At 42.3% G+C, this 27,324-nt stretch overlaps 2 protein-coding genes and 1 pseudogene across 2 annotated transcripts; all 3 read left to right on the forward strand.

The window, feature by feature from the left end:
• LOC139078946 (collagen alpha-1(I) chain-like) overlaps nt 1-3,362 on the forward strand; it is a 130,435-nt pseudogene extending 127,073 nt beyond the window's left edge.
• On the forward strand, nt 35-27,293 carry TXNDC12 (thioredoxin domain containing 12). The gene is made up of 8 exons (XM_008527937.2): nt 35-633; nt 861-1,245; nt 14,507-14,567; nt 20,965-21,017; nt 21,836-21,909; nt 23,588-23,657; nt 24,368-24,451; nt 26,436-27,293. The coding sequence occupies exons 2-8, from the start codon at nt 1,149-1,151 to the stop codon at nt 26,513-26,515; spliced, it is 519 nt and encodes a 172-aa protein (XP_008526159.1). The 5' UTR covers nt 35-633; nt 861-1,148; the 3' UTR covers nt 26,516-27,293.
• KTI12 (KTI12 chromatin associated homolog) lies at nt 15,137-17,824 on the forward strand. Its single transcript, XM_008527935.2, has one exon. The coding sequence runs from the start codon at nt 16,182-16,184 to the stop codon at nt 17,244-17,246; it is 1,065 nt and encodes a 354-aa protein (XP_008526157.2). The 5' UTR covers nt 15,137-16,181; the 3' UTR covers nt 17,247-17,824.
• Nucleotides 27,294-27,324: the final 31 nt, after the last annotated feature.

Raw genomic sequence — 27,324 nt, forward strand, 5'->3', positions numbered from 1 at the left:
ACTACAAATCCCAGCCTGCTCTGTGCCTCCCAGTAGAAAGGCGGCAGGTGCAAGTGGCCACGCTGCATTCTGGAGCTTGCAGTCTCCTGAACGTTTCATTGTGTCTGGTCCTACAATTTATAGGGAGCCTAATCAAAGCGAGGTGTGTATTTTTGTTTGGGTGTGTATTTTGTTGGATGTCTTTCACTAAGCCTTAAGTACGCACTGTCGGACTCAACTAGTGTGGACTCTAGTCTTCACACAGGAGAAGAGACGGGAAATTTTATCTGTTTATTATGCATCAGAGAGGAAAAACTGAGGAGAAATACTCAACCCACAAAGTTTAAAAACAAATAGATTTAGCCAGAAAGGTTTACACTTTAAATGCCTTCAGTGACTTATGTCCTAGTTCCTTGAAGAGTTAGGTCAGTTTTGCAATAAGAGATCCCAAGTTTGGTTTTCTTGGAGCTTGCATCAGTTGGTTGCATAATCCCTGAGTGGAAGAGTTGCGCTTGCAAGGAAAAATAAGGTCCAGAGCTCTCGTCCAGCAGGAAGGGGCATTCTTGCAAGGCACGAGACCATGCATCACCGCAGAACAGGTTTGCCAGGTCTCCTGGAGAGCTGAGCAGGAACCTAAGAATGAAATCCTGTTGTGTAAGTCTTTTTTATTTGCGGAGGGATAAGGGGGATCCGATGCCAATGGGCAGTCCGCCCATTGTTGGGAGGGGCTGGCTTCACCGATCAATAATTTGCGTTGCGAATATTAAATACAGCGATTCTTGGAGGGGGAGGGGCTAGCCTGCTGGCCAACGCAATCAGCAACGGTTCTCCCGAGCTACCTCCCCACCCCCTATTATCTCGGCCCACCTTTTCCCTCTCAGTGCTCAAACTGAACATCCAGAATCCGGGGAAAGCTACTCGCGCTGGAGATAAACTCCCGCACCCTTCTACGTGATCTGCACCTTTAAACTCACTCCATCCCAATCCGGACCCCGGAGGCACCACCCACATCCGTCTAACATCACTTCCTTCAGGGTTAAAAAAAAAAAAAAAATCTGGAAACGCAAGGGATTGGGCTGAGCGAGCCGCACTTGGGGAACCGCACGGACCTTCTGCTGGGACCCCGGCCCTGCGTCTGCTTAGCCCGGTGGCCCCGTCCATCTACTACCATGGAGCTGCGGACTCGTCTCGGGGCCACCTGTTTGCTGGGCTTCGGTTTCCTGCTCCTCGTCACCTCTTCTGATGGACATATTGGTCTTGGAAAGGGTCAGACCGCCTTCTTATCTTAATCTTTACTCATTCCGGGCCCCAGCCCAGTATACCCCTCTCCTTGTCCTAACACACTCCCCATCTCCTTCTATCTCTGAGGCCACTGCAGATTTCTTTTTATCCTCCCTAACCGCTCCTGGAGTTTGAGAAAAATTTCTCGGGGTCTGGGCAATGTTGAGATGGGAAAGTTGTACTTCGGGCCTCCCTAATCTTGGGTTGAGGTAAGGAATGGCCCTTAAATTAGGAAAAGCATATTTAAGAGACCAGCATAGTGCCTACCACTTGGTAGGTCCTCAGGAACGGTCACCTTCCCTCCTGGGAGAAATAGGGCCTTTGGGGACCTGCATATGCAGAGACCCTTGCCCTGGGTCTGAAGATTCCCTACCTCACCTCTTTCCTGAAGAGCTAGGTCACTGCCTACTCCTTGCCCCGGGGGGAACAGCACCTGCATCCCAGGGAGGTGTGACTGGTGCATAAGGAAGGGCCAGATTAAGGGTAGAAGTTCTGATGCTAGAGGGTCACCAACAATTGTCCTTGGTGTGGTTCAGTCAGTGTATCTGTCTGAAGAAACTGATTTTTTTTGAGGCATGTGGGGACAGCGGTTATGAATGGAGGAGATGAGGTAGGACCCCCTTCTCCATCCCATTACCTACATCTTCATTTGAACTCAGGTTTTATGCTTTTCTAGGTGGGTGAGTGATAGCATGGTTTCCCCTCTCCTTCCATTTTTTTTATGCTTACCTTACTGTATGGGATGATTCTGCTGCAGTCCTGCTGTTTTTACCTTTGTTTTCTCTTATCCTCCCTATTTGCACATTTATTGGTGGTGATGAGATTGGGTGGACATTCAGTGTACCTGAATGCAGTCACTCCTTCATTCAGTAAATAATTTTTGATCACCTACCATATTCCAGGCGCTGTCCTAGGCACTGGGGATCTAGCAGTGGACAAGACAGAGAAGGTTCCTGCTCTCACGGACTGTGTATTGAAGTCAGAGAGACAGAGTAGACACATGGACAAATTCATAAAACAAGACAATTTCAGCTAGGGATAAGTGCTGAGAAGAAAGTGAAACTGTGATGGAGTAGAAAGGCTGGAGAGGATGAGGGAGCTGGCGTTACCTGAGCTAGGCAGGTCAGGGAAGGCTTCTCTGAGAAGGTGAAATGTGGGTTTCCATCTCAGTGATGAAACTGCAGGACCAATTCTACTGGGCCAGAATACTGACAACCCCATTTTAAAACAGATTACTGTACCGAGGGAGATAGAAGAGTATTGTGTTAGGAGTGTGGGTTTAGATCTGAGTTTTAATTTAGTCTACCGCTGACCCACGGAGAAGCCTGGGGCAAGTTGCTTAACTTGTCAAAGCTCAGTCCTTCATCTGTAAAATGGATATAATAACAACTACCTGAGACACTCAACAAATAATTTACTCTGTTCCAGTCACTGTGTTAGGTGGAGGCAATACCTTGGAGTCACGTATTCAGTATCTTTATTCTTTCTAAATATTAAGCTCTGTGTGATTGTTCCAGTTATTATTGCTGCATAATAAACTACCCCCAAATTTAGTGACGTAGAGAAAGTGTTTTATTGTGCTCACCATTATGTGGGTCAGGAAGTCAAACAAGGCACAGTGGGGATGGTGTATCTCTCGGTTCCATGATGTCTGGGGCCTCGGCTGAGCTGGTTACTTCTCCATGTGGTCTTTCTTCATGGATAAGTGTGGGCTTCCTCACAGTACGAAAGCTGGATTCCAAGAGCAAGTGCCCCAAGAGAACAAGGTGGAGATGCATAACATTTTTATCATCTAGCCTTGCAAGTTGCATAGCATCACATCCACTATACTCTGTATGGCCATGTTTAAGGGGAGGGACATTCTCCTTCCAACCCGCCCTAACCATCTTTGGAAAGTATATTTGGCCCCAGTAAACCAAGACCATTTCTGTCTTATGCATGCTTAGGAATATTTGTTGAAAGAAGAAATGAATGATACACGTGATCATTGTGATCCCTGTCTTTTTTCAGCTTATAGTCTGAAGACTGTCAAGACAAGTAAGCAGGCAATTACATGACACTACATGACACTGTGATATGTACTGTGAGCAGGAAAATACCAGGTAACTGTAGGAGCATATAGGACGGCAACTTGAGGCGGGGGGGCTGTGTTGTGAGGATTAAATGAAAAAACGACAGGCACTTAATATTGTGTCACAAACTTAGAAAGTATTTATTAATGTTTATTAGTATGTCTTCCTAAGGAAGAATATTTAATCGTTCCTGAAAGGAATTAATAATATTTCAAACTTTTATTTTTTCTATCTCTTGGGAAATGAATTCTTAGGAACTAGATTACAGCTCACCCATCCCACCTCCCAAAAAAGTGCTACCCAAAGCAGTGATTCCTGAAAATCTTGATGAGGAAGATTTCTTCCCAGATGTTTAAGTAGCTCTGGCTCTTACCAGAAGATGACCTGGTGGTTTGCAGAGAGAAAAGACTGAGTGACCCTATTGTTTTCATTCAGAAGAAGCAGTACGGTGGTGGTACAGGCGCTGGATAGAAATCAGGAGGCCTAGGTTTTAATCCTGGTCAGACCATGTAGCCAGCTCTGGTCTTCCCCAAGGACCATTTACTAAATGAGAGAGTTGGACTAGAAATGATTCCTAAGAGTCCTTCCAGCTCGAACATTCTAGAGTCCTAAAATAATCTTGTTGTTCTCCGCGTGCTTGAAATTTGGAATGTATCACCAATGGGGAGAAGTGTCATGACTAACATTTACTGTACATTTACTCTATTCCAGGTACTGTTCTGTGCACTTTTTGTGTATTGACTGGTTTCATCCTCATAATAACCCTCTGAGATGGATAATATTTTTTATCATTATCCCCATTTCACAGATGAAGAACCTAAATTAGGGCCCAGGAGTCCCACAGCTAGTAAGCAGACTAGCTGGGATACAAATCCCAGAGTGAGCGCTCTTAACCAATACGCTCCTGCCTCTGAGTGCAGAAACTCCTTTGAAGACTTTAAAGGAGAAACGAGAAAGCTGTCAGTGGGGGCGGTTCATAAGCTCTCCTGCCTGAAACAGAAATGGATGGCTTTGTCAAGTCTCCGGATTAAAAATTTGGCGCTGACACATATGAAGTGTTTACCTTCCACACTGTGTCCTATTCACATTCACAGCAACCCTATGGGATGGATATTTTTGTTAGTCATTTTTTGCATTTGTGAAAACAGTAAATGGCTGAACTAGGATTTCCAATCCCTGTCTGACTGCAGACAGGGTTTATTCAGCCGCTAGGTTATTCTACCTCACAGGTACAGTGTTCCCTGTTTTGGAGGCTTGGCTGTCAGCTCTGACACTTGACCTTTTGTTTCATCAACTGAGAGGCGATGCATAATCCTTTTCTGATGTCTTTCACTTATGCTCGTGAAAACAATTTTAGGATGACGGGCTTGGGAATTCTGATGTAAATGCTGTGTTTAGAAATGGTCACTCCCCTCCCCACCTTTATTTATTAATGATTTAGAGAAAGAGCTGTGATGTGGGAGCCTTCAGCTTACTTGCAGATAGCCAGCATAAATTAAGTGGCTGTGCAGTGATACTTTAGGAAACTGGACTGTCTTCAGAGGTTCCACATTGGCGTGGGTGTGAGTGTGGATGGTGTTGGGGAGTAGGTGATTTTAGTAACAAGGTAAACACTGTGCCCTTTAACTTATTTTTGAAGGGAAACGAAAAGACCCAAGTTTTCAGATCTGAAGTCAGTGATTTCCTTCTGGTTTAGTGAAGCCATTTTCCTTCGTTTATGCATTTAATCTTTGCTAGAGAGGCCATGAGTGTAGGGAGTTAAACTACAGACTCTGGAACTGCACCACGTAGGTTCTAATCCCGGCTCTGCCACTTGCTGGCAGTGTAATTTTGGCCAGGCTATTTAACTTCATCTCTGTAATTTCCTATCTGTAAAATGAGGAGAATTAGAGTTTCTACCCCATAAGTTTATTGTGAGTGTTAAATAAGTTAATACATGTAAAAGCATGAAAAACAGTGCCTGGCATATAATAAAGGCCATATGAATGTTAGTCATTATTAATATTGTTGTTATCATTATATTATTGTAATATTATATAAAGTAAGTACTCAAAAAATGATGGTGGTGATTATTACTATTATAAAAGATTCCAATGTACATTTTAATATGAATTTTCAAAGAAATTTTGTACATGTAGTGAACTGTTTCAAATTACACCTCTAGACTTACTCTTAGGGATAATGCAATAGGTCAGTGAGGGAGGTGTCGGGGTACTGGAAAACCATGTTAATTAGGCATCAGGTGACCCGAATTCTGGTTGTGGCTTCCTTTGTGGTCTTGGATAGCCTCTTCCCTTTTCTAGGCCTTCATAATATGAGAGGGTTGGACTAATCTCCAAGTCTGTACTTTCTAATGTGGTAGCACTAGCCACATGTTACTCTTAAATTTTAAATAAATTAAAATTAAATAAAATTAGAAATTCAGCTCCTCAGTTACATTAGGCACACTTCAAGTACTCAGTAGCCCCCTGTGTCTGGTGTCGACCATATTGAACGGGCCAGATGTGGAACATCCCCATCATTGCAGAAAGTTCTATTGAGCAGCACTGCCCTAGGATCTCTCTTAGCAGTGACCTCCTGTGACTTTGTCAGCTTTGTCAGCCAACTTTGTAAGCTTTGTCAGCCAGCTTCTGAGTACCCCAGGTTTACAGAGAAAATTTATTTTACCTGATACTAATCTGGCTTCCCTGACTTTCTTTTTTTTTTTTTAAAGATTGGCACCTGAGCTAACATCTGTTGCTGATCTTCTTTTTTTTTCTGTTTGTTTCTTCCACTCCCCAAGGCCCCCCAGTACATAGTTGTATATTCTAGTTGTAGGCCCTTCTGGTTGTGTTATGTGGGATGCCAGCTCAGCATGGCCTGATGAGCCATGCCATGTCCGCGCCCAGGATCCGAACCCTCGAAACCCCAGGCCGCCGAAGCGGAGTGCACAAACTTAACCACTTGGCCACGGGGCGGCCCCTCCCGACTTTCTTTTGGCTACATTTGCCTGGTATATATTTTTCAATCATTTTATTTTCCACTTTTACAAGTCTTTCTGCCTTAGATGTTCTTGTAAACATCATAGAGGTTTTTTTTTTTAAGATTTTATTTTTTCCGTTTTCTCCCCAAAGCCCCCCGGTACATAGTTGTATATTCTTCGTTGTGGGTCCTTCTAGTTGTGGCATGTGGGACGCTGCCTCAGCGTGGTTTGATGAGCAGTGCCATGTCCGCGCCCAGGATTCAAACCGACGAAACACTGGGCCGCCTGCAGCGGAGCGTGCGAACTTAACCACTCGGCCACGGGGCCAGCCCCTTAGAGGTATTTTTTTTTAACCAAAATCTGACAATTTCTGTCTTTTAACTTTAACTGGCAAGTTTAGTCCACTTATGTTTTGGTGATTATTGACAGAGCTGGTCTTATTTCTCTCATCTGATTTCCATCACTGCTGTTTTTTCTATGTTTTTGTTCTCTTTTTTTGCACTTTTTTTGGGGAGGGGGTTGAGTGTTTGCTTATTGTTATTTTATCTCTTAGTTTGGAAGTTGGCACTGTAGTTCTTTCCTTTTAGTGGTTACTCTTGAAATTTTACTTGGATACTGAACAAAATCTAACGTTAATATCTAACCCCCCCATGGGTAAGAGGGCCTTAGAACATTTTAACTTCAGTCACTTACTCTTTACTTATAAGCAGTACATTGTCCAGTAGTTTAGTTCTGTCTTTTTTTAAACTCTACAAATTGAACAGTAAAAGGTTTTATACAGGGGCCAGCCTATAGCTTAGTGTTTAAGTCCAGCATGCTCTGCTTTGGTGGCCTGGGTTTGCAGCTTCAGATCCTGTGTGTAAACCTACACCACTCATCAGCCATACTGTGGTGGCAACTCACATACAAAGTGGAGGAAGATTGGCACTGATATTAGTTCAGGGCTAATCTTCTTCAAGCCAAAACAGAGGAAGATTGGTAACAGATGGTAGCTCACAGTGAATCTTCCTCACCAAAAAAAAAAAAAAAAAAAGTTTTTATATGGATAGTATTTAGATTTATCTCCATTTTAACCAGTTTACTTGCTCACTATTCCTTGTGTCTAGGCTTCTTCTAGAGCCACTTCCTTCCTGAAACATGCCCCTTATTTACCCTTTTAGTTTCTCTGGTTCTTCTCTCCTGGGGGCTATTTCATATTTCCTCTTGCCTCTCCAAACCTCCACTAATTCCTCTATACTCCTTGCTCTCAGCTGGTGACCACACTTCCCGTTTAACAGAAGACACAAAGAATCAGAAGAGGCCTTTCAAAAATTGTCACCACTAGATTTATCCACCTTCCAACCCCAGTGTCCATATATTCTTCCTTTCCTGCCTCTACTGGATAAGCTATTGGTGCTCCTAGCAAAGGCTAATTCCTCTACTTGGACACTAAATCCCATCTCCTTTAACCTGTTAAGATATTTTTGACTCTCTTATCCTGTATTATCAATTTTGCTACCTTTATTGTATCATTTCTATCAGATTTCAACATCCTCTACTTTCCTCCATATTGAGTACAAACCCTTCCTCGACTCACACCTCCCTCTAGCAGCTGCCACCTGTACAGCAAAATTCTTTGAAAGACTCATTCTCTACATCTTCCCCTGGGCTATCTTGATCTTGCTGTAATCATGCTTTTGTCCTCACTCCTCTGTTGAAACTGGTCTTGTCAAGGTCAGTATTGCTCCAGTTAAAAATCCAGTGGTTATTTCTGATTTAACAAGAGTGCTAGAGTCAGTTAATCATCCTTCCTTCTTGAAATACCTTGGAAACACTTGGACTCTAGGACTCCATGCACTGCTGGTTTCCTGCCGATCTCACTGGCAGTTCCTTCTCATATCCTTGGCAGGTTCTTCTTTATCTCCCCTAACCTGGGAGTGCTTCAGGGCTCTTGGACTCCCTCTCCATCTACACTCGCTCTCTTGGTGATCTTTTTCAGTCTCAGGCTTTAAAGAACATCCATGGCCCGGCCCCATGGCCAAGTCATTAAGTTCACGCACTCTGCTTCGGCGGCCCAGGGTTTTGCTGGTTTGGATCCTGGGCGCGGACCTAGCACCACTCATCAAGCTATGCTGAGGTGGCGTCCCACATGCCACAGCTAGAAGGACCCACAACTAAAATATACAACTATGTACTGGGGGGCTTTGGAGAGATGAAAGAAAAATTAAAAAATCTAAAAAAAAAAAGAGAAAGAAAATCCATATGCTGATAATTCTGCCTTGAATTCTGGGCTCAGATATTCAGTTGCTTATTCAGCTTCTCTGCTTGGATGTCTAGTAAGCATCTCAAAATGAACTTATTCAAATCCAAACTCTTAATGTTCCTTTCCAAAACTCATTCCACCTGCTCTATTTTGCATCTCTGTTAATAGCAACTCCATTCTTCCAGATGCCCAGGCCAAAAACCTTTAGAGTCATCTTTAACTTTTCTCACCCCATATCCATAGCAAAATCCTTTAGACTTTGCCTTCAAAATGTATCCAGAATCCGATATCTTACTCCCTCTACCACCACAGCTGGTCCAAACCACCATCATTGCTTGCCTGGATTCTTGCCATAACCACTTGACTAGTCTCTTTTGCTTTTCTCCCCAGTATTAATTTGCTAGGGCTTCAGAGTACCAGAAACTGAGTGGTTTAAACAACAGAAATTTATTGTCTCACAGTTCTAGGGGCCAGAAGTCTGAAATTAAGGAATCAGCAGGATTGGTTCCTTCTGAAGGCTGAGGGAAGGATCTGTGCCAGGCCACTCTCCTTATAGATGGCTGTGTTCTCTCTGTGCACATCTGTGTCCACATTTCCCCTTTTTATGTGGAGCCCAGTCGCATTGGTTTATGGCTCACCCTGATGACCTCATTTTATCTTGATTACCTCTGTAAAGACCCTGTTTCCAAATAACGTCACAGTCTGAAGTACTGGGGGGGGGGGGGGTTAGGACTCCACATATTTTTTGTGGGGGACACAGTTCAGCCCATAACACCCCTGCAGTCCATCTTCAGCACCGAAGCCAGAGCAGTCCTGTTAAAACATAAATCACATCACATTACTACTCTACTCAAAACCCTCCAGGAGCTTAGTAAAAGCCGGAGTCTTGGCAGTGGCCTCCCAGGCCCTGCCTTGTCCGCTCCTCACTTGTCCTCGCCTCCTTCTACTTTGAAGGACAGCATTATGTAGTGCTTAAAAGCAAGGAGTCTGGACCCTGACTGCCCAGGTTCAGATCCCGGCTCTGAAGTCACCAGCTATGTGAACTTGGGAAAGTTACTTAAACTTTGTGCCTCAGTTTTCTCGTCTGTAAAATGGGATCAATGAGAGTACCTACCTCTAGGGTTGTTGTGAGGATCAGTATTTGTAAAGTACTTAGAATACTGCCTGGCATATTATATTAATAGCAAATACCTTGTAGCAAATTCTCCAGTCCCAGACACTGTTCTAAGCTCTTTAATATACTCATTTATCTAGTCCTCAAAGCAACCCTCTGAGGTGGGTGTTATTGTTATCCTCATTTACAGCGGAGGAAACTGAGGTTAAGTAACTTGCTCAAAGTCACCCAGTTAGTAAGCTACAGAACTAGGATTCAAACCCAGGGAGCCTAGGTTCAAAGTCCGTGCTCTTAACCATTACATAGCACTGCTCAATAAATACTTATTTATTGAAATAATAACTAGTGGTGAATATCTGATGGTGGGAAAATATCTGTTTATCTGAGAATGTCTATTTTTCCCTTGTTCTTGTAAGATAGTTTTGCAAGGCACGTAATTCTGGGTTTGGAGATGTTTTCTTTCAGCATTTTGAAGATGATCGTCTGCTGTCTTCTGATTTCTAGTTTGTTCCTGTCAGTCTAATTACTGATCTTTTGTAGGAAATATGTCATTTCTCTTTGAAATGCTGTTAAAATCTTAATATTTTTGTTGTTCTGCAGTTTCACTACAATTTAAGTGTGTGTATTTTGTTTTTGTAATTTGTCCCAGTTGTTATACATTGTGCTCCTTACACCTACAGATTCATGTTTTATCTCAGTTCTTGAAAATTGTCAGCCATTATCTCTTTTTTTCTTTTTAAAAAGTGTAAATGTATTTTGAGTAGGTAATATTTTTAAATGGTTTACTACTTTAAACTGTGTATTTTTTCCTTCCACTGTTGTTTCCCAGTCACCCAGTGCACAGTGATATTATCTCCTCAAATATGTTCTTTCCTTCACCTTTTCATTCTGAGACTACATATGCTAGTCTTTCTTAATCCACCCTATAACGCTTGGCCTCTCCTTCCCCTTAGCTCTCTGTGCTGCATTCTGGATAATTTCTGATCTCTCTCCACCTGTCTCTAATTTGCTGTTTTAGCCTATCTGTTGAATTTTTTTTTAATTAATAGAGTTTATTTTTTGAGCAACTTAAGGTCTACAGAAAAACTGAGTGGAAAATACAGAGTTTCCATGTAAGCCCACCTCCCTCCACCCGCAGTTCCCCCTATTATTAACGTCTTGCATTGTTGTGGTACATTTGTTACAATTGATGAGCCAGTATTGATACATTATTATTAACTAAAGTCCATGGTTTACATTAGGGTTCACTCTTTCTGCTGTACATTCTGTAGGTTTTGACAAATGTATAATGACATATATATTAATTTGCCAGTGCTGTCATAACAAATACCACAGACTTGGTTAAACAACAGAAATTTATTTTCTCACGGTTCTGGAGGCTAGAACTTCAAGATCAAGGGGTTGGCAGCGTTGGTTTCTTTTTGTAGATGGCTGTCTTCTTTCTGTGTCTTCACATGGTCTTCCCTCTGTATGTGTCTGTGTCTTGATCTCTTTTTGTAAGGACACTAGTCATATTGGATCAGGGCCCACCTAATGACCTCATTTTAACTTAATTACTTAAAGATCCTGTCTCCAAATACAGTCACATTCTGAGGTACTGTGGGTTAGGACTTTAACATATGAATTTGGTGTAGAAGACACAGTTTAGCCCATAACAACTATATCTGCCATTACAGAATCATACAGAATAGTTTCATTGCCATAAAAATTGCATGTTCCACCTATTCATCCCTCCCTCCCCCTTGAACTTTTGGCAGCCACTGATTGTTTTTACTGTCTCCATAGTTTTGCTTTTTCCAGAATGTCATATAGTTGGAATCATATACTGAATATATCACCTTTTCAGATTGGCATCTTTCACTTTGCAATATGCATTTAAGCTTCCTTCATGTCTTTTTGTGGCTTAATAGCTATTTTTATCACTGAATATCCATTGACTTTGTATTTCAACAATTATGTTTTTAATTTCTTTCTTTTTTTTTTAAAGCTTCAGTGCATAGTTGCGTATCCCAGTTGTTAGTTTAGTTCTCTATGTGAGCTGCAGCCACAGTATGACAACTGACAGACCAGGAAACAAACCTGGGCTGCAGTGGTGAGAATGCCGAATCTTAACCACTGGATCACCAGGGCTGGCTCTGTTTTTAATTTCTAAAAGTTCTATTTGGTGCCTTTACAGATTTACCTATTTCTTTTGTGTGTTTTTGCATGCCCATTTTTGTGACCCCCCCATGTGTTATTTCTTTAAACATTTATACATAGTTATTTTTGTATCCTTTGGCTGATAATTCTAATATCTGAAGTCCTTAGGGGTCTGAATCTATTGGTTGCTTCTGCTGACTCTTCCTTGTGGTGACTTGTTTTTTTACATGTTTGGGGATCTATGACTGTAATTTATAATGGTTGTTCGTCATTGACTATCTTGGAGGCCTAAAATGAGGAGTGCTTTCCTCCAGAAAGGTTTAGCATTTGATTCATATGGAAACCAGGGGGTACTACTAACCTGGAGGCATTCTAGTCTCCTTTGACAGTTGAGTTAATATGGAGTCTCAGGTTCACCTCTTCCATTTTGCCACGTCGTAATGGACATTTTCTTTCAGGTCAGCCTTATCTTTTGCTTGTTGCTCACTGTTCCTCATCTGGTTTTAGCTTACTTTGTGTTTATTGCCCAGTGAGTACATTTTGAAAGTCCGTTTTATCTGGGATGTCATCATTTCGCAGTGGGATATCCCTCCAGACTGTCTAGTCAGGCATCCTGCCAAAGCAGGATTCAGTTGCATGAGTTTAGGTATTGACAGATAGAATGATGTTGATCACATTAGGCACCTTCCAGTTCTCTGGGGCATCCTTCTGATTTCACTCTCACTTAATCATTCACTCTTCAGGATTAGACTTTGGGCCCTAGGCAATTGACACATTTTCTCTTGGCCAGCAGCCCATGCTGTTGGGAATGAAAAGTGATGATGGGTGGTTTGGATACTGTCTCCAGGTGCTAATCTGGATGAGCTGTTTATTTCCCTGTGGTAACACTGATAGAAATTTGAATTTATTTCTGGGGAAGAAAATCCTGGAAGAGAGCATAGTAACTAAAAATGATAAAATTAAAGGTTAAATCCCAGCTTGACCATTTACCAGCTATGTGACCTACTACAGGTCTTTGAGTCTCAGAAGTCTCAACTGTAAAGAATAACAAAAGCTGCTATTTACTGATCATTTATAATATGCTAATCACTGTGCTAAGTTATATATATATTTCTTACTCAATATTCAGTAACAATCTTAGGAGATATAGCCATTATTATAACTATTTTAGTGATGATAAAGCAGAAGAATAGAGAGGTTAAGTAAAAAAGGGTTATTGTTAAGGCCAAATTTAAATGAGGTAGCGTGTGTGGTGCACCAGACATATATAAGGTGGTCAATAAATAACAGCCAACATTATTAAGTTCAGTAACATTTTCAAGATATAATATTAAGTAATTTATGTGATATGGCCTAAATAATATCCATTTACTCAATAAATATTTATGGAGCACTTACTATGGCCATGTGTAGTGCCAGATGCTAGGGAAACAGGAAGGAATCAGATAGGTATGGTCCCAGCCCTTAGGGAATTCCCTTTAGAGTGAGGGAGACAGATGCATAAACACTTACAGTTCAGCCTGGCAAGTGCTGTGATGGGGCAAGAATAGTGTGCTTCGGGAGTCAGGGAAGATTTACTGAAAGAAATGTCCTCTAGGTTTATACCTGAAGAATGATTTGGAGGTGAGGATGGAAGGAAAGGCAGAGGAAGCAGTGATTATCAAGGCTGGAGCCAAGAGAGCACATTCTGCATTTAAGGAAATGAAAGTAGTTTTGTGTGTACGTTTCTAGGAAAAGTGTGGAAAGTGAGCCTGGAGAGGTAGGCAGGTGCCATATTATAAAGGGTTTGTAAGCCCTACTACAAGAGTTTGACCTCTCTCTTTAGGGCATCGGAAATCTTCTGAAAGGTGTGATTTTTAAAGATCACTCTGGTTGAAGTGTGGGAAATAGTAACGAGAATAGCTTTAAATATATTATCTCATTTAATCCTTACACCAACACCTGCAGGTGGGTATTATTATCTTGATTTTACAGAGAAGAAATTGGAGGGCTTACTTCATTCACACAGTTCACACATTTTATAGGAAGTGGAGTCATGTACCCATTTCTTTCTGACTCTAAAGCTATATTGCTGTATTGTCTCCAACTAGTAACGATTTGTTGTGACCTGTTTTATTTTTACTCTATGGAAAATTCTCATTCATTCTTATACTATTCTTTGCATGCTCTGTGTTAGTTTACAAAGCATTTCACAGCCTTTAATTTAATCTCCTTAAAAACTATAAATTAGGGGCCGGCCCGGTGGCGCAGCGGTTAAGTTCGCACGTTCCGCTTCTCGGCGGCCCGGGGTTCGCTGGTTCGGATCCCGGGTGCGGACATGGCACTGCTTGGCAGCCATGCTGTGGTAGGCGCCCCAAGTATAAACTAGAGGAAGATGGGCACGGATGTTAGCTCAGAGCCAGGCTTCCTCAGCAAAAAGAGGAGGACTGGCAGTAGTTAGCTGAGGGCTAATCTTCCTCCAAAAAAACAAACAAACAAACAAAAAACTATAAATTAGGTGATGTTATTTCCATTTTACAGGTATGAAAACTGAGACTTGAGGTATGGGACTGTCTCTGGTTCTATACACCTAGAAAGGGGTGGAGCCTGGACTTAAACACCATGCTCTTGACAGAGGAAAGCCGACTTTATGAGTATCTTGTGAACAGGCCACACTTCTTTCATGGGTCTTTGCCTTTTGTTCATGTGTGAATGTTTATAAGGCTCTTTCCTTCCAGGTTTTGGAGATCACATTCACTGGAGGACACTAGAAGATGGGAAGAAAGAGGCAGCTGCCAGGTACAAGATATGGTTTTAGGTTATTTATGGTGGTAAAACACTTTCCAGCCATCAACTTAGCATTAATTTCAGGCAAAGGGTTATGCCAAGGCAGAGCTTGAACTTAGTAGTTGCCTGATAACAACAACAACAACAATAATACTAACATTTATTAAGTGCTTACTATGCACCAGACATTGAATTATGTGAAGTAACTTGCCCAAGGTCACCCAGCTAGTAAGTGGTGGAGCCAAGATTCTGACCCAGGCTCTCTGGCTTCAGAGCCTGCGCTCAACCAGTAAACTATACTGCTTAATTAATAGTCTCAAGTTGAATAGTCTCAAGTTCCAAGGAGGTTTAGCCTATACACAGACAATTGATACAAAGGAGGAGAAAAGGCAGGGGAGGGGAGGGAAGGCTAAACATTGATCTAAGTGCTTTATCTGCATTAATTTATTTAATCCTCACAACCTATGATGTTAGTTCAGCCTGTAAAATAAGAACTGTTGTTGTTCTTATTTTACAGGAGAGGAAATTGAGACACAGAATGTTTGATTAACTTGACAGTAGTTTACAGCTAGTAAGTGCCAGAGCCAAGACGTGAATGTTCTCTACTATACTGTACTGGAGAGATACAACGACCCAATATAAGTGCACCTACTTTATACACCCACATACTTGCACAGAAATACTCACACTTCTGCACCTACCAAATGATAGTGCTTGCTTTTGCTAGGGCAGATCCCACAGCTTCATGGCTCTGAGTCTCACACCTTCTGCGGGAGTAGGGTTGCCTGATTCAGCCAATAAAAATAAGGATGCCCAATTAAATTTGAATTTCAGGTAAACAATAAGTAATTTTAAATATACCCCATGCAATATTTGAGACATACTTATATTAACAACATTTTTTTGTTGTTTACCTGAAATTCAAATTTAACTAGGCATCTTATGTTTTGTCTGGCAGCATTCTCAAGAGAAAAATTCCTTAGTTTTTCAAGTTCTAAGTCAAATGACTCTTCTTAAAGTCTTCAGCGATTTTTCTGGGCAGTTTGTTTTTCTCTTCTGTACTTTTACAACCTAACCTACGTCTATCCATTATAGTATATATTATTCTGCTTATAGGTGCCTAACTTCCCATTTGACCCTTGACCTCCTTTGGGGAACTGTTTTATGTTCATCTGTAAATCCCCAACCATGGAGATGCTGAATGATTGAAATGGTTATTGAATAAACAGTTACTGAGAGTCACTGGGTATAAGGAATGAAGAGGAACTAGCATTCGTGAATTGTCTTCTATATGCTAAATTTATAGTGCCGATTGTTTTGCAATATTTAATGCTCATTAAGGCCCCATTATAAATGGATGAGCATAGTCTGGCGGAAGGGAAATCACATTCTCCTGAGGCCTTTAACATTTGACTAAGTAACTGACGCCATTCCAGCCTCCATCTCCTTTCTTAGAGCGCAGGATCTAGGTCTAATTGGCGTAGAACTCCTGTTTCCATAGCAACAAGAGGTCCTTAACGGGTCAGGGGAAGCAGGAAGTGCAGTTTGCACTTCCGGTTTGCGTCGGGGACGCCGACAAGCCGGAGGTTGACGCGGCGTGGCTGCACATGGCCGCGTGGCGGGAGGATGCCGCTCGTGGTGTTGTGCGGCCTGCCGGGCAGCGGCAAGAGCCGGCGCGCCGAGCAGCTCCGCGGGGCGCTGGCGGCCGAGGGCCGCGCGGTGCACGTGGTGGACGACGCGGCGGTGCTGGGCGCGGAGGACGCGGCGGTGTACGGCGATTCGGCCCGGGAGAAGGCGCTGCGCGGCGCCTTGCGAGCCGCGGTGGAGCGGCGGCTGAGTCGCCACGATGTGGTTATCCTTGACTCGCTGAACTACATCAAGGGCTTCCGCTACGAGCTCTACTGCCTGGCGCGCGCGGCGCGCACCCCGCTCTGCCTGGTCTACTGCGTCCGGCCAGGCGCTCTGGGCGGGGGCCCTCGGGTGGCGCGCGCGGAGGAGACCCGGAGCCAGACCGTCAGTGTGAGTTGGAGGCCGCACGCTGAGGAGGGAGGGAGCCATCTGGCGGCGGGCGCCAGTGTCCTCCAGGAGCCGCAGGCAGTGCAGTCGGTAGTAGATGGGAGAGCGCAGGGAGACGCACCTAAGGAACTGGAGCGGGAGGAAACCAGCGCGCCAGATCTTCCAGCTCTCGTGACTCCAGAATTCGAGAAATCTGCAAATCATGTGTCCAGTGCCTTTTACCCTCCCGAACTTCTGGAGGCCCTAACGCTGCGCTTCGAGGCTCCCGACTCTCGGAACCGCTGGGACCGACCGCTATTCACCTTGGTGGACTTAGAGGAGCCGTTGCCTCTGGCAGACATCAAGGCTGCCTTGTTTGAGAACCGGGCTCCCCCACCCCATCAGTCTACACAGTCCCAGCCCCTTGCCTCCGGCAGCTTTCTGCACCAGCTGGATCAGGTCACGAGCCAGGTGTTGACGGGACTGATGGAAGCTCAGAAGAACGCTATCCCCGGAGACTTGCTTAAGCTTCCCGGTACCACGGAGCACCTGCGGTTTACCCAGCCCTTGACCATGGCAGAACTGAGTCGCCTCCGTCGCCAGTTTATTTCCTACACCAAAATGCATCCCAACAATGAGAACCTGTCTCAACTGGCCAACATGTTTCTGCAGTATCTGAGCCAGAGCCTTCTCTAACCAGAGGGGTTGGGGGAAAACCATGGCGCTCTATCTAGCCTCCACTGCGCTGTTTCTTTGGCAAGAAGAATCTGAAGGTCTGTAGAGTTTATTGATGTGTGGTACTAGAGCTGTTGTGACTGATTCACTCACGCCTTCCTGAATGCCTCTGTGCCAGACCTGGAGGTTACAGCATAAATTTGGAACTAGAGAGAATGGAGATCCAGTTTGGAGGATCTTGGCAGATTTCTCCAGAGGACAGAGTTAAGTGGACAGGCCTTGCTTAGATTGGGGTCTACTTGAGATATTGCACACCTCTGATTTTCCGCATCTAAGTTGTGGGAGAACAAACCGGATGGATGAATTGTTTCAAAAGAATTGTGAACAGTAACCGAGGATGGCCCAGTTCTGTATCTGCACTGGCCCTTCTTTCATACAATAGTTTTTTGAGTACCGTGCATACTTTTTGCTAATCTCTATCCTGGGGCCTGGGCTCACAGATAAATCTACAAATTTCTGTCCTTGGGAAGCTTTGGTTCTAGTGAAAGTGAAAGACTGAACCACTAGATTATTTCATCTAATAAAATCTTTTAGAAGAACGTCTGCTGGAATCTCTTTTACTTAATGTTCTTCATGTAATTTACTTAATTTAACATTTTAGATACACGTGTATCACTATTATGCCTTTGACTGAAATAGTACTTTGATAGTGCGTAGTGAGAGACTAGATGTTTTGGTCCAGCCTAGAGTGGTTATATTATGACAACTTCTGTAACTTCTGCTTCATTTTGTATTTCAAGGCAAATACCACTTTAAGCTTGTGTTTCATTCCTTCATTGATTTCATTAAACAAGTGGTAAATGCTTCCCTTACCAATACTTGTGATTTTCAAAGATGAGTTAGATACAGTCTTTGCCCTTGAGAAATTGTTTGGTGAGAAACATAGACAAGTAAACTGATGATTCCAGGGTGGAAAGGGCTGGTGGTTAGAGGACGAGGACAGAATGCTTTGGGAACCCAGAGGAGGAAAGGAGTAAGTAGGTGTTGAGAGAAGGTGGTTTTGGGAAGTCTTCACATTTGAACTGTCACTCTAGAACAAGGGTCAGCAAAGGCCATATAGTAAATATTAGGGTCTCTGTTGCAGCTTATCAACTTGGCCATTGTAGCACAAAAGTAGCCGTAGACAGTAAGTATACAAATGAGTGTGAATGTGTTTTAATAAAACTGTGTACACTGAAATGTGAACTATATTTAGTTTCAACATATCACAAGGTACTATTCTTTAGATTTGTTTTTCAGCCGTTTGAAAATGTAGAAAACATCCCGTATCTCAGCCCTACAGAAGCAGGCAATAGGCTAGATCAGGCCTATAGACCATAGTTTGCTGACCTCTGCTCTGGAAGGATCAATAGGAGTTTGATTGGGAGAAAGGGAGCAAGACGTTCTGATCTGCTCTGTTATTTCCTGGACTTGTTAAGAGGATGGGCTGCTTTGGGTGGTGATGTATTTCTTGCTCATCAGGCAATCTGGGCCACCTTCTTGTTTCTTTTTTTTTTTTTTCTTTTTCTCCCCAGAGCCCCCCGGTACATAGTTATATATTTTAGTTGTGGGTCCTTCTAGTTGTGGCATGTGGGACGCTGCCTCAGCGTGGTTTGATGAGCAGTGCCATGTCCGCGCCCAGGATTCGAACCAACGAAACACTGGGCCGCCTGCAGCGGAGCGCGCGAACTTAACCACTTGGCCACGGGGCCAGCCCCGCCTTCTTGTTTCTGATGTAAGAGAGGCTTCCTGTGTAAGATGGAGATTTGGACTAGGCAACCTCTAAGGCCTTTTCCAACCTTCGTTCTCTGATTCTAAGTTAGTTGATTAGTGATTAAGTTGGGTTTAAACCTGTGAATTCTGGATTACCATTCTAAATTGAAGTAGACTATAACGATCAGAAAGCATTGGTTTTAGAGTTAGACTTAATGAATTAGTAAGTGGCAGAACTTAGGTTTTATGTGGTCAAATATTTAATCTCTTGGGAGTGTCAGTTTCTTCATTTCTATTATGAGACCATTAATATTATCTACCTTAGGATTGTGAGGATTTAAGTGAAGTAATGCACATAAAACACATCTCACAATGTCATGTAATAAATGTTTAGCACATTTTGCCTATTATTATGGTTACCTGGATCCCACTTCTCACCTAAGCTTGCCCTGCACATTTGGTTTATAGGCTCTTACAGGTATTAGAGGCACAAATCCACCCCAGATTTGTAGTAGGCCTATGATAAGGGAGCTGAATAATTCATTTGACACATTAATTAGTTTATGTATCTTTAGAATAGTGCTTGGTGCATAGTCACTGCTATGTAAATGTTTACTGTTAATAACATTCTATGTGCCAGGGCTGGCCTGGTGTCATAGTGGTTAAGTTTGTGTGCTCTGCTTCAGCAGCCTGGGCTTTGCTGGTTTGGATCCCAAGTGTGGACCTATACTGCTCATCAAGCCACGCTGTGGTGGTGTCCCACATACAAAATAGAGGAAGATTGCCACAGATGTTAGCTCAGGGCAAATATTCCTCAAGCAAAAAGAGGAAGCTTGGCAAAGGATGTCAGCTCAGGGCCAGTCTTCCTCACCAAAATAATAATAATAATAATAATAATAATAATAATAATAATATTCTATGTACCAGATGTAGGGGATATAGAGACAGTTGGTTCCCTTAGGAAGCTCAAAGTCCAGTGGAAGAGATGGTAAATAATAGATACAGTTCAGGGGGCCAGCCCCATGGCGCAGCGGTTAAGTGCACACGTTCCACTTCAGCGGCCTGGGGTTCGCTGGTTTGGATCCCGGGTGTGGACCTGGCATGCTGTGGTAGGCATCCCACATATAAAGTAGAGGAAGATGGGCATGTATATGGGTTCAGGGCCAGTCTTCCTCGGCAAAAAGAGGAGGATTGGCAGTAGTTAGCTCAGGGCTAATCTTCAAAAAAAAAAGAAAGAAATAGATACAGTTCAGTGTGGGAAATGCAGTGGTAGTATTATACAGTGTATGGTGGTGTGGTGATACAGGAGTTGGATGATGGAGAAAGCTAATAGCTGCCTACGTAGGACCCTCATACAAACTGGCATTTGAGCCTTGAGAGCTTAAGAGCTTCATCTAGCCAAGACTGGTTCAGTTGGATTATATTGCTCATTATTTTAAAACAGAAAAGGCTTTTTCCTCTCTGGTTATAAAAGTTACATTTAATTGTATAAAAATTGGAAAATACAGAAAAAATATAATAAAATCCACAATCCCATTATCCAGAGAAAACTACTCTTATGTGTTGGTACATTTCCTTTTAGTCTCTTTTCTCTGTGTGTATTTGTATAATTAAAAACAAACTAGATAATTCATATTCTAGTTTTTAATTTAACGTTATAACAATGAAAAATTTTATTAATATTTTCAATGGTTATATAACCATAACATGTAGAAATACTGTAATTTGATGTTTTCTTCTATAATCTTTTCTCCCTACCTTTAAAGCCCAAATATACAGAATTTACAGGGATGTCAGAATTTACTAATAATTTTGTTATAGTAATTTACCCTTATTCAATTATTGTCTTAAAATTTTCCCCAAATGAAATCATTCAATGTGAATGTGTTTGTACGTTAATCTGTGTCTTCATAGGTTGGTCATTTTATTAGGATGGATTTCAAGAAGTGGGATTTCTAGATTATGATTTCTTTGTTTTGTTTTTAAGTGGATTGCCCCTGATGGTGATTATCCATAAGTCCTGGTGTGGAGCTTGCAAAGGTAAGTGCAAATGATCAAACTTCAGATGTGTTCTCAAATATTAACATGTAACAAATATTAACACTGACTTTGGCCTAGCACTCGTGATTGCTTTAAGAAATTCGTGACATAGATTCCCACCCCTCATGAAATTTACAATTATATTTGCAAGGGGTTGGAGGATGAGGCAATTAAGATAGAGTTATGTAGAGTGTGGGATTAAGTGCTATAATAGTTCTGTGGATGGTAAATATTAGACGAAGCTGAAATGTACAGAGAGAGATGAGAAGTGGTTAGTGAAGTCTTTCCAGAGGAAGTGGGAACCAAATTAGAGCCCAAGGTTATCTTACTTCGTAGCATGTATTCTTTCTGCTATACTACCCTGCCACTTCCCAGTCAGATATTTTCTTTTGTATGGTATGCTATACTTAATAAAATTCCTAGTTGGAAAAAGAGTATAAAATTATTGTAAATAGTTAGTGTAATAATATATATACATTAGTGGTAGAGTATTTTTACTTTATTACTTCTTCAATAGAAGATATTAAAATGTGTAAAAAAGCAAATAGTAATAATTTTTTCATTTGTATGCCATTATCCATATTTTATAAATGAGGTAAAAGCTTCAGAGAAATGAAGTCAGTCATTCAAGGCCACATGGCTATGCAAGTAAGTGGCAGAAGCAAGACCAGAAGTCAAATGTCCTGATTTTTGATTCTTAAGATTAAAAAAAAAAAAAAGGAAAAGAAAGGTCAGTTTTATGAATCAATTCAGCAAATTAGGGTTTGGATATGACAATGATGTTTTCTTCTATTCCAAAATCTTTTTTTCCCCCCTAGCATTAAAGCCCAAATTTGCAGAATCTACAGAAATTTCAGAACTTTCTCATAATTTTGTTATGGTAAATCTTGAGGTAAGACTTCTGGAGTTTCTCCTTTCTGCTATGATTTTGAGTCTTTACTATTTTAGAATTAATATCATTAATGGTATAAAATCTTATTCAGCAGAGCTGGCTGTGTTTGTGTTTTTCTCTTGACCTCTAATACTAAGGCTTGCATCAGATATGGTAGAAAGCCATCCAGCCTCCACTTGTGGGAGGAAGTAGGAGAGGAGAAATTGGAAAAGATGACTAAATTGTAAGGTGCCTTTATTTTTAGTGTCTGATTATGACATGTTTTTACGTCTTTGTATAGCTGAACTAAAGGTGTAGTCACACATGTAGGCCGCAACTCCTGTAAAGTGTGATTCAGTTGAAAACCTACTCTCTGCTGGGTTTATATGTACAACCTTCCTATTTCTTTATTAGATATCCTTTATGTGTTTCACATAGACCAGAGTTCTCAGAATCCCAAATCGGAATACTAGATCTTTGAGTTAGAAGGGGTTTTTAGGCTATTGGTACTATCCTCATTTTACAGAAAGAACATCTTAGGCCTGAAGGAGTTAGGTGATTTAGTCAAGATCATAGAGCTTTAGAAGTGATGAGAATACATACTATGGCCTAGCTGTGCTGTCTTTTAGACTATACTCTTCAAATGTGGGATCCTTGGATGCTCTATAATGATACTTCTAGCCCTGTGTTTCTGTAAAATAGCAGTCTATCGCCTTAACCACTTGGCCGCCTTGTCACATTGTTTCTGTAAAATAATATTTACTTAAACATAGAGCTGGAAATCTTCTGAACACATTAACAGTTAATGTTGAGGCAGTAAAGGGATTGCTTATGTAGCTGCTGGATAGCCTGAATGCTGATACCCTTCACTCAAGGCAAAGTTACATGACTGTTTGAAGAAATGACCCCATTTAACTTCTGAAATGGGAACCACACATAAATGACAAAATTACTATTGATTCCTATGCATATGAACTCCTCATCACTTTCTATCGTAAGTTAGAATCACCACTCAAAGGAAACAGAAATGTCTTCAGTGAGATTCTCCAACTTTGGAGATTGCTTACAAAGAAAGCTAGTTGTGTGGTCACATCTCCTGAGAGGACTGTAACTCCACAGTTATAGCTAAAATGTCAGCCTCATTAATTCGTGCTTTCAAGAAGTACTATGTGTAAGTCAGTGATGTAGGTATTGGGAATCAACAATGAACAACACAGACAAAATTTCCTGCCCTCATTGAAATTACATATGGGGAATTGAATGTGGGGAGACAGACAAATAAGTAAGTAAAATAAAATATGTCAGATGGTGGTAAATGCTGTTGCTAAAAATGAAGCGTGCAGGGGATAATTTGCAATTTTAAATACGTGGTTAGAAAAGAAGGTGACATTTGAGCAAAGATTTGAAGCATAGAAGGGAATGAGCCATGTGGATAATGGGGGAAGTGTATCCAGGCAGAGGGTAAGAGCAAGTACAAAAGCCTGAGTTAGGAGCTGCCTGGCCTGTTGAGTGACAGCAACAGCGAGCAGGTTAGTGCGGTTGAAAAAGACTAAACAAGATGTGAAGTTAGAGAAGTGCCATGTAGGGCCTCGTAGGTCACTGCAAGGACTTGGGGTTTTGTCCTGAGTGAGAGGGGAAGCCACTGAAGGGTTTTGAGGAGAGAGGGAACATGATCTGACTTAAGGCTTACACTTAATAGGATGAAGAGGAGCCCAAGGATGAAGATTTCAGCCCTGATGGGGGTTATATTCCACGAATCCTTTTCCTGGGTAAGGCAAAAGATCTTAATCTGGGGATCCATGATATGGAAGGAGAGAGAAATGAATCAAGGCACTGACTCCACCTAGTGAAACTGTACTGGGATGGCTAAAAACAACAAAAACCGGTTTCAAGAGAAAGTAGGGAGTTCTGAATGCCAGAACTTCAAGTCTAAGGGAAAACTTTTCCCATTAACTAACTGCTTTTGTGAGCAGTGACAGAGTATTGATCATCCATTTATTCGTTAGGCAATCATTTGTTCATCAGCCATATGTCAAGCACTGGTGCTAGACATTACAGAGACAGAGGTAAGCCGCAGTTCCCACACTTGACCTCACAGTGCAGCTGAGGCAGTGGAATACTATAACCAGACCAAAGTCTTTCCACAAACAATTTTATAACATATTTAATGACCACCTAATCTTTGCTTAGCATTCTGCTAGATTCTGTGGGAGATACAAATAAAAATATGGTATCCCACTACCACCAAATAGAAAAGGAACATGCCAGGGAGAGGGAACAGCACATGCCAAGGCACGGGGTAGGGATTGTGTTCAGGGAACTACAAGGAATTCACTGTGAGTGCAACATCAAACACAAGGGGTAGGGTGGTGAAAGATGGGCAGGTCTCGTTTTCCAGAATGCCTAGTGTACCGTATAGTGTTTGAAGTAGTTTTCTGTTGTAATTATTGCAACCCCTGTGCCATTTTGTCTATAATAGATCCCAGTGGCAAGGTGCACCCTGAAATCATCAACGAAAATGGAAACCCCAGCTACAAGTATTTCTACATCAGTGCTGAGCAAGGTATGGTTATGCTGAAAGAGGAGGGAGGCTTGCCAGTAGACGTGACTAGGATGAACCACATGCAGAGTCTGTGATGGGAAACTCAGTTCAGCCTGTTAGCTGAGCATCTCCTGCATGACTAGCGTTTGGCTAGATCCTGTGTAGCGTATAGGAGAAAGATAAGACTGAGCCCCTTCCCTAGCTACTTAACAATCAAGTTGGGAGCTAACTGACCCAGAGGAGACTCTGAAGAACTGAGGCTCACAAAGATAGTCGCGTGCCTGTGGTCTCATGGTTAATAAGTTACAGAGCCAGGATTTTAGTCCAGAACTTAGGTTTTTTTCCTCTGCACTAATTCTACTACTCTTGTAAGAATCCAAAAGAAGGGGAATGCCAGCTGTTAGCTGATCAAGTCTAAAAGACTTGATGGGTAGTAAACTTTAACTGGACCTAGAAGGATAAGAATTGTCTCTATGGACAGATATGAGGAGGACATTTGAAGCTACAGCAAGGGGGATGGGTGTAGCCCAGCATGGGGAGTCCGTAAGCCTTGCTAGAATAGGTGAGGACTGGATGGAGTCCAGAAGAGTGAGACCTAGCCAGCAGAAGAACGTGAAAAGCATGTTCCAGGCGGAGAGGACAGCATCAGCACAATCAGGTGAAGGAAGGTTGAAATCACAGGACGGTCATGCTTTCTGTTCTCTAATCCTGGAGCACAGTCATTCTAGAGGCAGGGGTTGGAATTCATGCTGTTTACTGTCACTGTTTTCCTTCCAAAGTTCCCCCTGCCATCTATAAGGGAGTAGTTTGCAAGTTGCCTTGTGTCCCCCATTGCCATGCTGCGAGGTTGTTGATTACTTTATGTTTTGAGTACCCGGAACTCTTATTTCTCAGAATAGGGAGAGGAAAGAGATCTGGAGAGGTCATCCCCTTCCCCATGGGTAAGGAGAATGGCATCTTCCTTATCGAAATGCAGATCACTGGAGGTTGGTATTAGAGGGAAATTTTTCACATGGAGAAGGGCAGCTGGACTTAGGTCCCCAACTCTCGACCTTGGAGATTTACCATCCGTTGAGAATTTCATCCAAGTTACCACTGCCATCTCCACACTGGCATCATCCGTTAACACATTAGTCCAAAGGTGGACACAAGACCCTTGTCTGAATCCCCCATGGCTCAGCTGACATGAAACTGGAGCACTCAAACCTAGCTTTACCAAAGGCTTAGGTCATACGAAAGGGAAATAAAAAACCGTATTACCTGGCTCTTATGAGGTTATAGGCTTGCTTTCTGAGATTCAGAGACTCTGACTTAACCTAACTCTGGCCTGCCATTGCACAGGGAGCCTGTACCAAAACAGCTGCCCTCCTTGAAGTCTAAATCCACAAGATGAATGCCCTGAGATAGACAAGAAGTTTCATCTCCCATCTGCTTAGGGCCTGCCTTCCAGGTTTCTCTTTTGCCTGAGAACTTGGCTTCTTCCATATATAACTGATGCTAGAAATGACCACCTCCTTCAGTGAAGAACATCCCCCCTCCCAGCACACACACACGCTCACATATTGGTGTAACCTGTAACCTCCACAGAAAATGAAATAAATGCAACCATCATCCAAAAGACGTGATGGGGATGGGAGGAAGGTGTTTTCTACCCCCTTAGTGTCACGTGACAGGGGTTCAACTCGAATCCTGGAGGGTAAGCCAGAGTAACTACTGATGTTTCTGTAGGACCTCATAATTTATAAAGCACTTTTATTGTCTATTCTCTCATTTAATTTTTATGGTAATCTTGTGTGAAACAGTGGTGTTATCTCATTGTATAGATGAGGAAACAAATTCAAAGAGGTAAATGACTTTCCAGGGCTGAAATCCAGAATTAGATCTTGAGTCCAGATCCTGTGCTTCTCTCATATTTCTCCTAAAATATGAAAATCTATATTGGATGTTAAATGTCAAATATTAAAGACCTGCTTCATACCTTTTCACCCCAACTCTTACTTCACAGTGGTCCAGGGAATGAAGGAAGCTCAGGAAAGGCTGACAGGTGATGCCTTCAGAGAGAAACATCTTGAAGATGAGTTGTAACATGAATGTATCCCTTCTTGGGTCAAAGTCAGTGTTCTGGAAGGAAAACAGCAGGGGAGGGAATATTGAGGAATGGCCCTGAACAGTTAAACCGACCAGGAGACCTTGTTCCTGCCTGCATGGGAAGGAGCTCTCTCGCCGTGGAAGAGTTTTGCTAACAGAGGCTGGCCTCCATGTTCGTGGACCCAGCAGAGTGTGGCAGACTTCCTTCTCCTGCCACCTCTTACCTAAATGTCTGTTTGTCATTGAATGTAAAAGAATGACACCTTTTGACGCAAAAGTTGAGCCATTTGGAGGTTTACTCCTCACACTTAAGTGTTTGAATCTTTTTCCATTTCCTCCCGCTTTACTCACCTTGATGAAAGGAAACCAGTAGCATCTTTTCTACAATGTTAAAATTGCAGAAATAGCTTTATCCTTTAAAACCACAAATCCTAAATGTAAATCAGTAATTCTACCCCCACCAAGGAGACTAGCCTGTTTCTTCTCTTTTTCTCCTGGGAATAATCTTGGGCTTCTTCCTGAATCCCTGCGACTTCCCTTCTCTTCTCCTGCTCGGGCTTCCCTGTTTGCACGACGTGTGTGCAGGAGTGGCTGTGTGCTTGACTCAGCCCCAGCTGGAAGCATGCTTTCCCCGTTACTGTTGGAGAAACTTAAACCTTCAAGCCCTAGGTGGAGCCATTTTTGTCAAGTTGTCAACTGTATTTTTGTACTGGGGTTAAAAAATGAAAAAAATATTAATTGTTCCATTAAACTTTAATAAAACTTTAAAAGGAAATGTATTGTGATGGCTTTTTTATTATTGGAGA

The sequence above is a fragment of the Equus przewalskii genome, chromosome 2 (assembly GCF_037783145.1).
Source record: "Equus przewalskii isolate Varuska chromosome 2, EquPr2, whole genome shotgun sequence".
Lineage (NCBI taxonomy): Eukaryota > Metazoa > Chordata > Mammalia > Perissodactyla > Equidae > Equus > Equus przewalskii.

What these genes read in the sequence shown, in the direction of transcription:
- TXNDC12 (XM_008527937.2), top strand. Translation starts at nt 1,149, where the DNA reads ATGGAGCTGCGGACTCGTCTCGGGGCCACCTGTTTGCTGGGCTTCGGT. An exon ending in ACATATTGGTCTTGGAAAGG is followed by an intron (nt 1,246 to 14,506) that starts GTCAGACCGCCT and finishes CTTTCCTTCCAG; the next exon opens with GTTTTGGAGATCACATTCAC. An exon ending in TTGTTATGGTAAATCTTGAG is followed by an intron (nt 21,910 to 23,587) that starts GTAAGACTTCTG and finishes TACACTTAATAG; the next exon opens with GATGAAGAGGAGCCCAAGGA.
- KTI12 (XM_008527935.2), top strand. Translation starts at nt 16,182, where the DNA reads ATGCCGCTCGTGGTGTTGTGCGGCCTGCCGGGCAGCGGCAAGAGCCGG.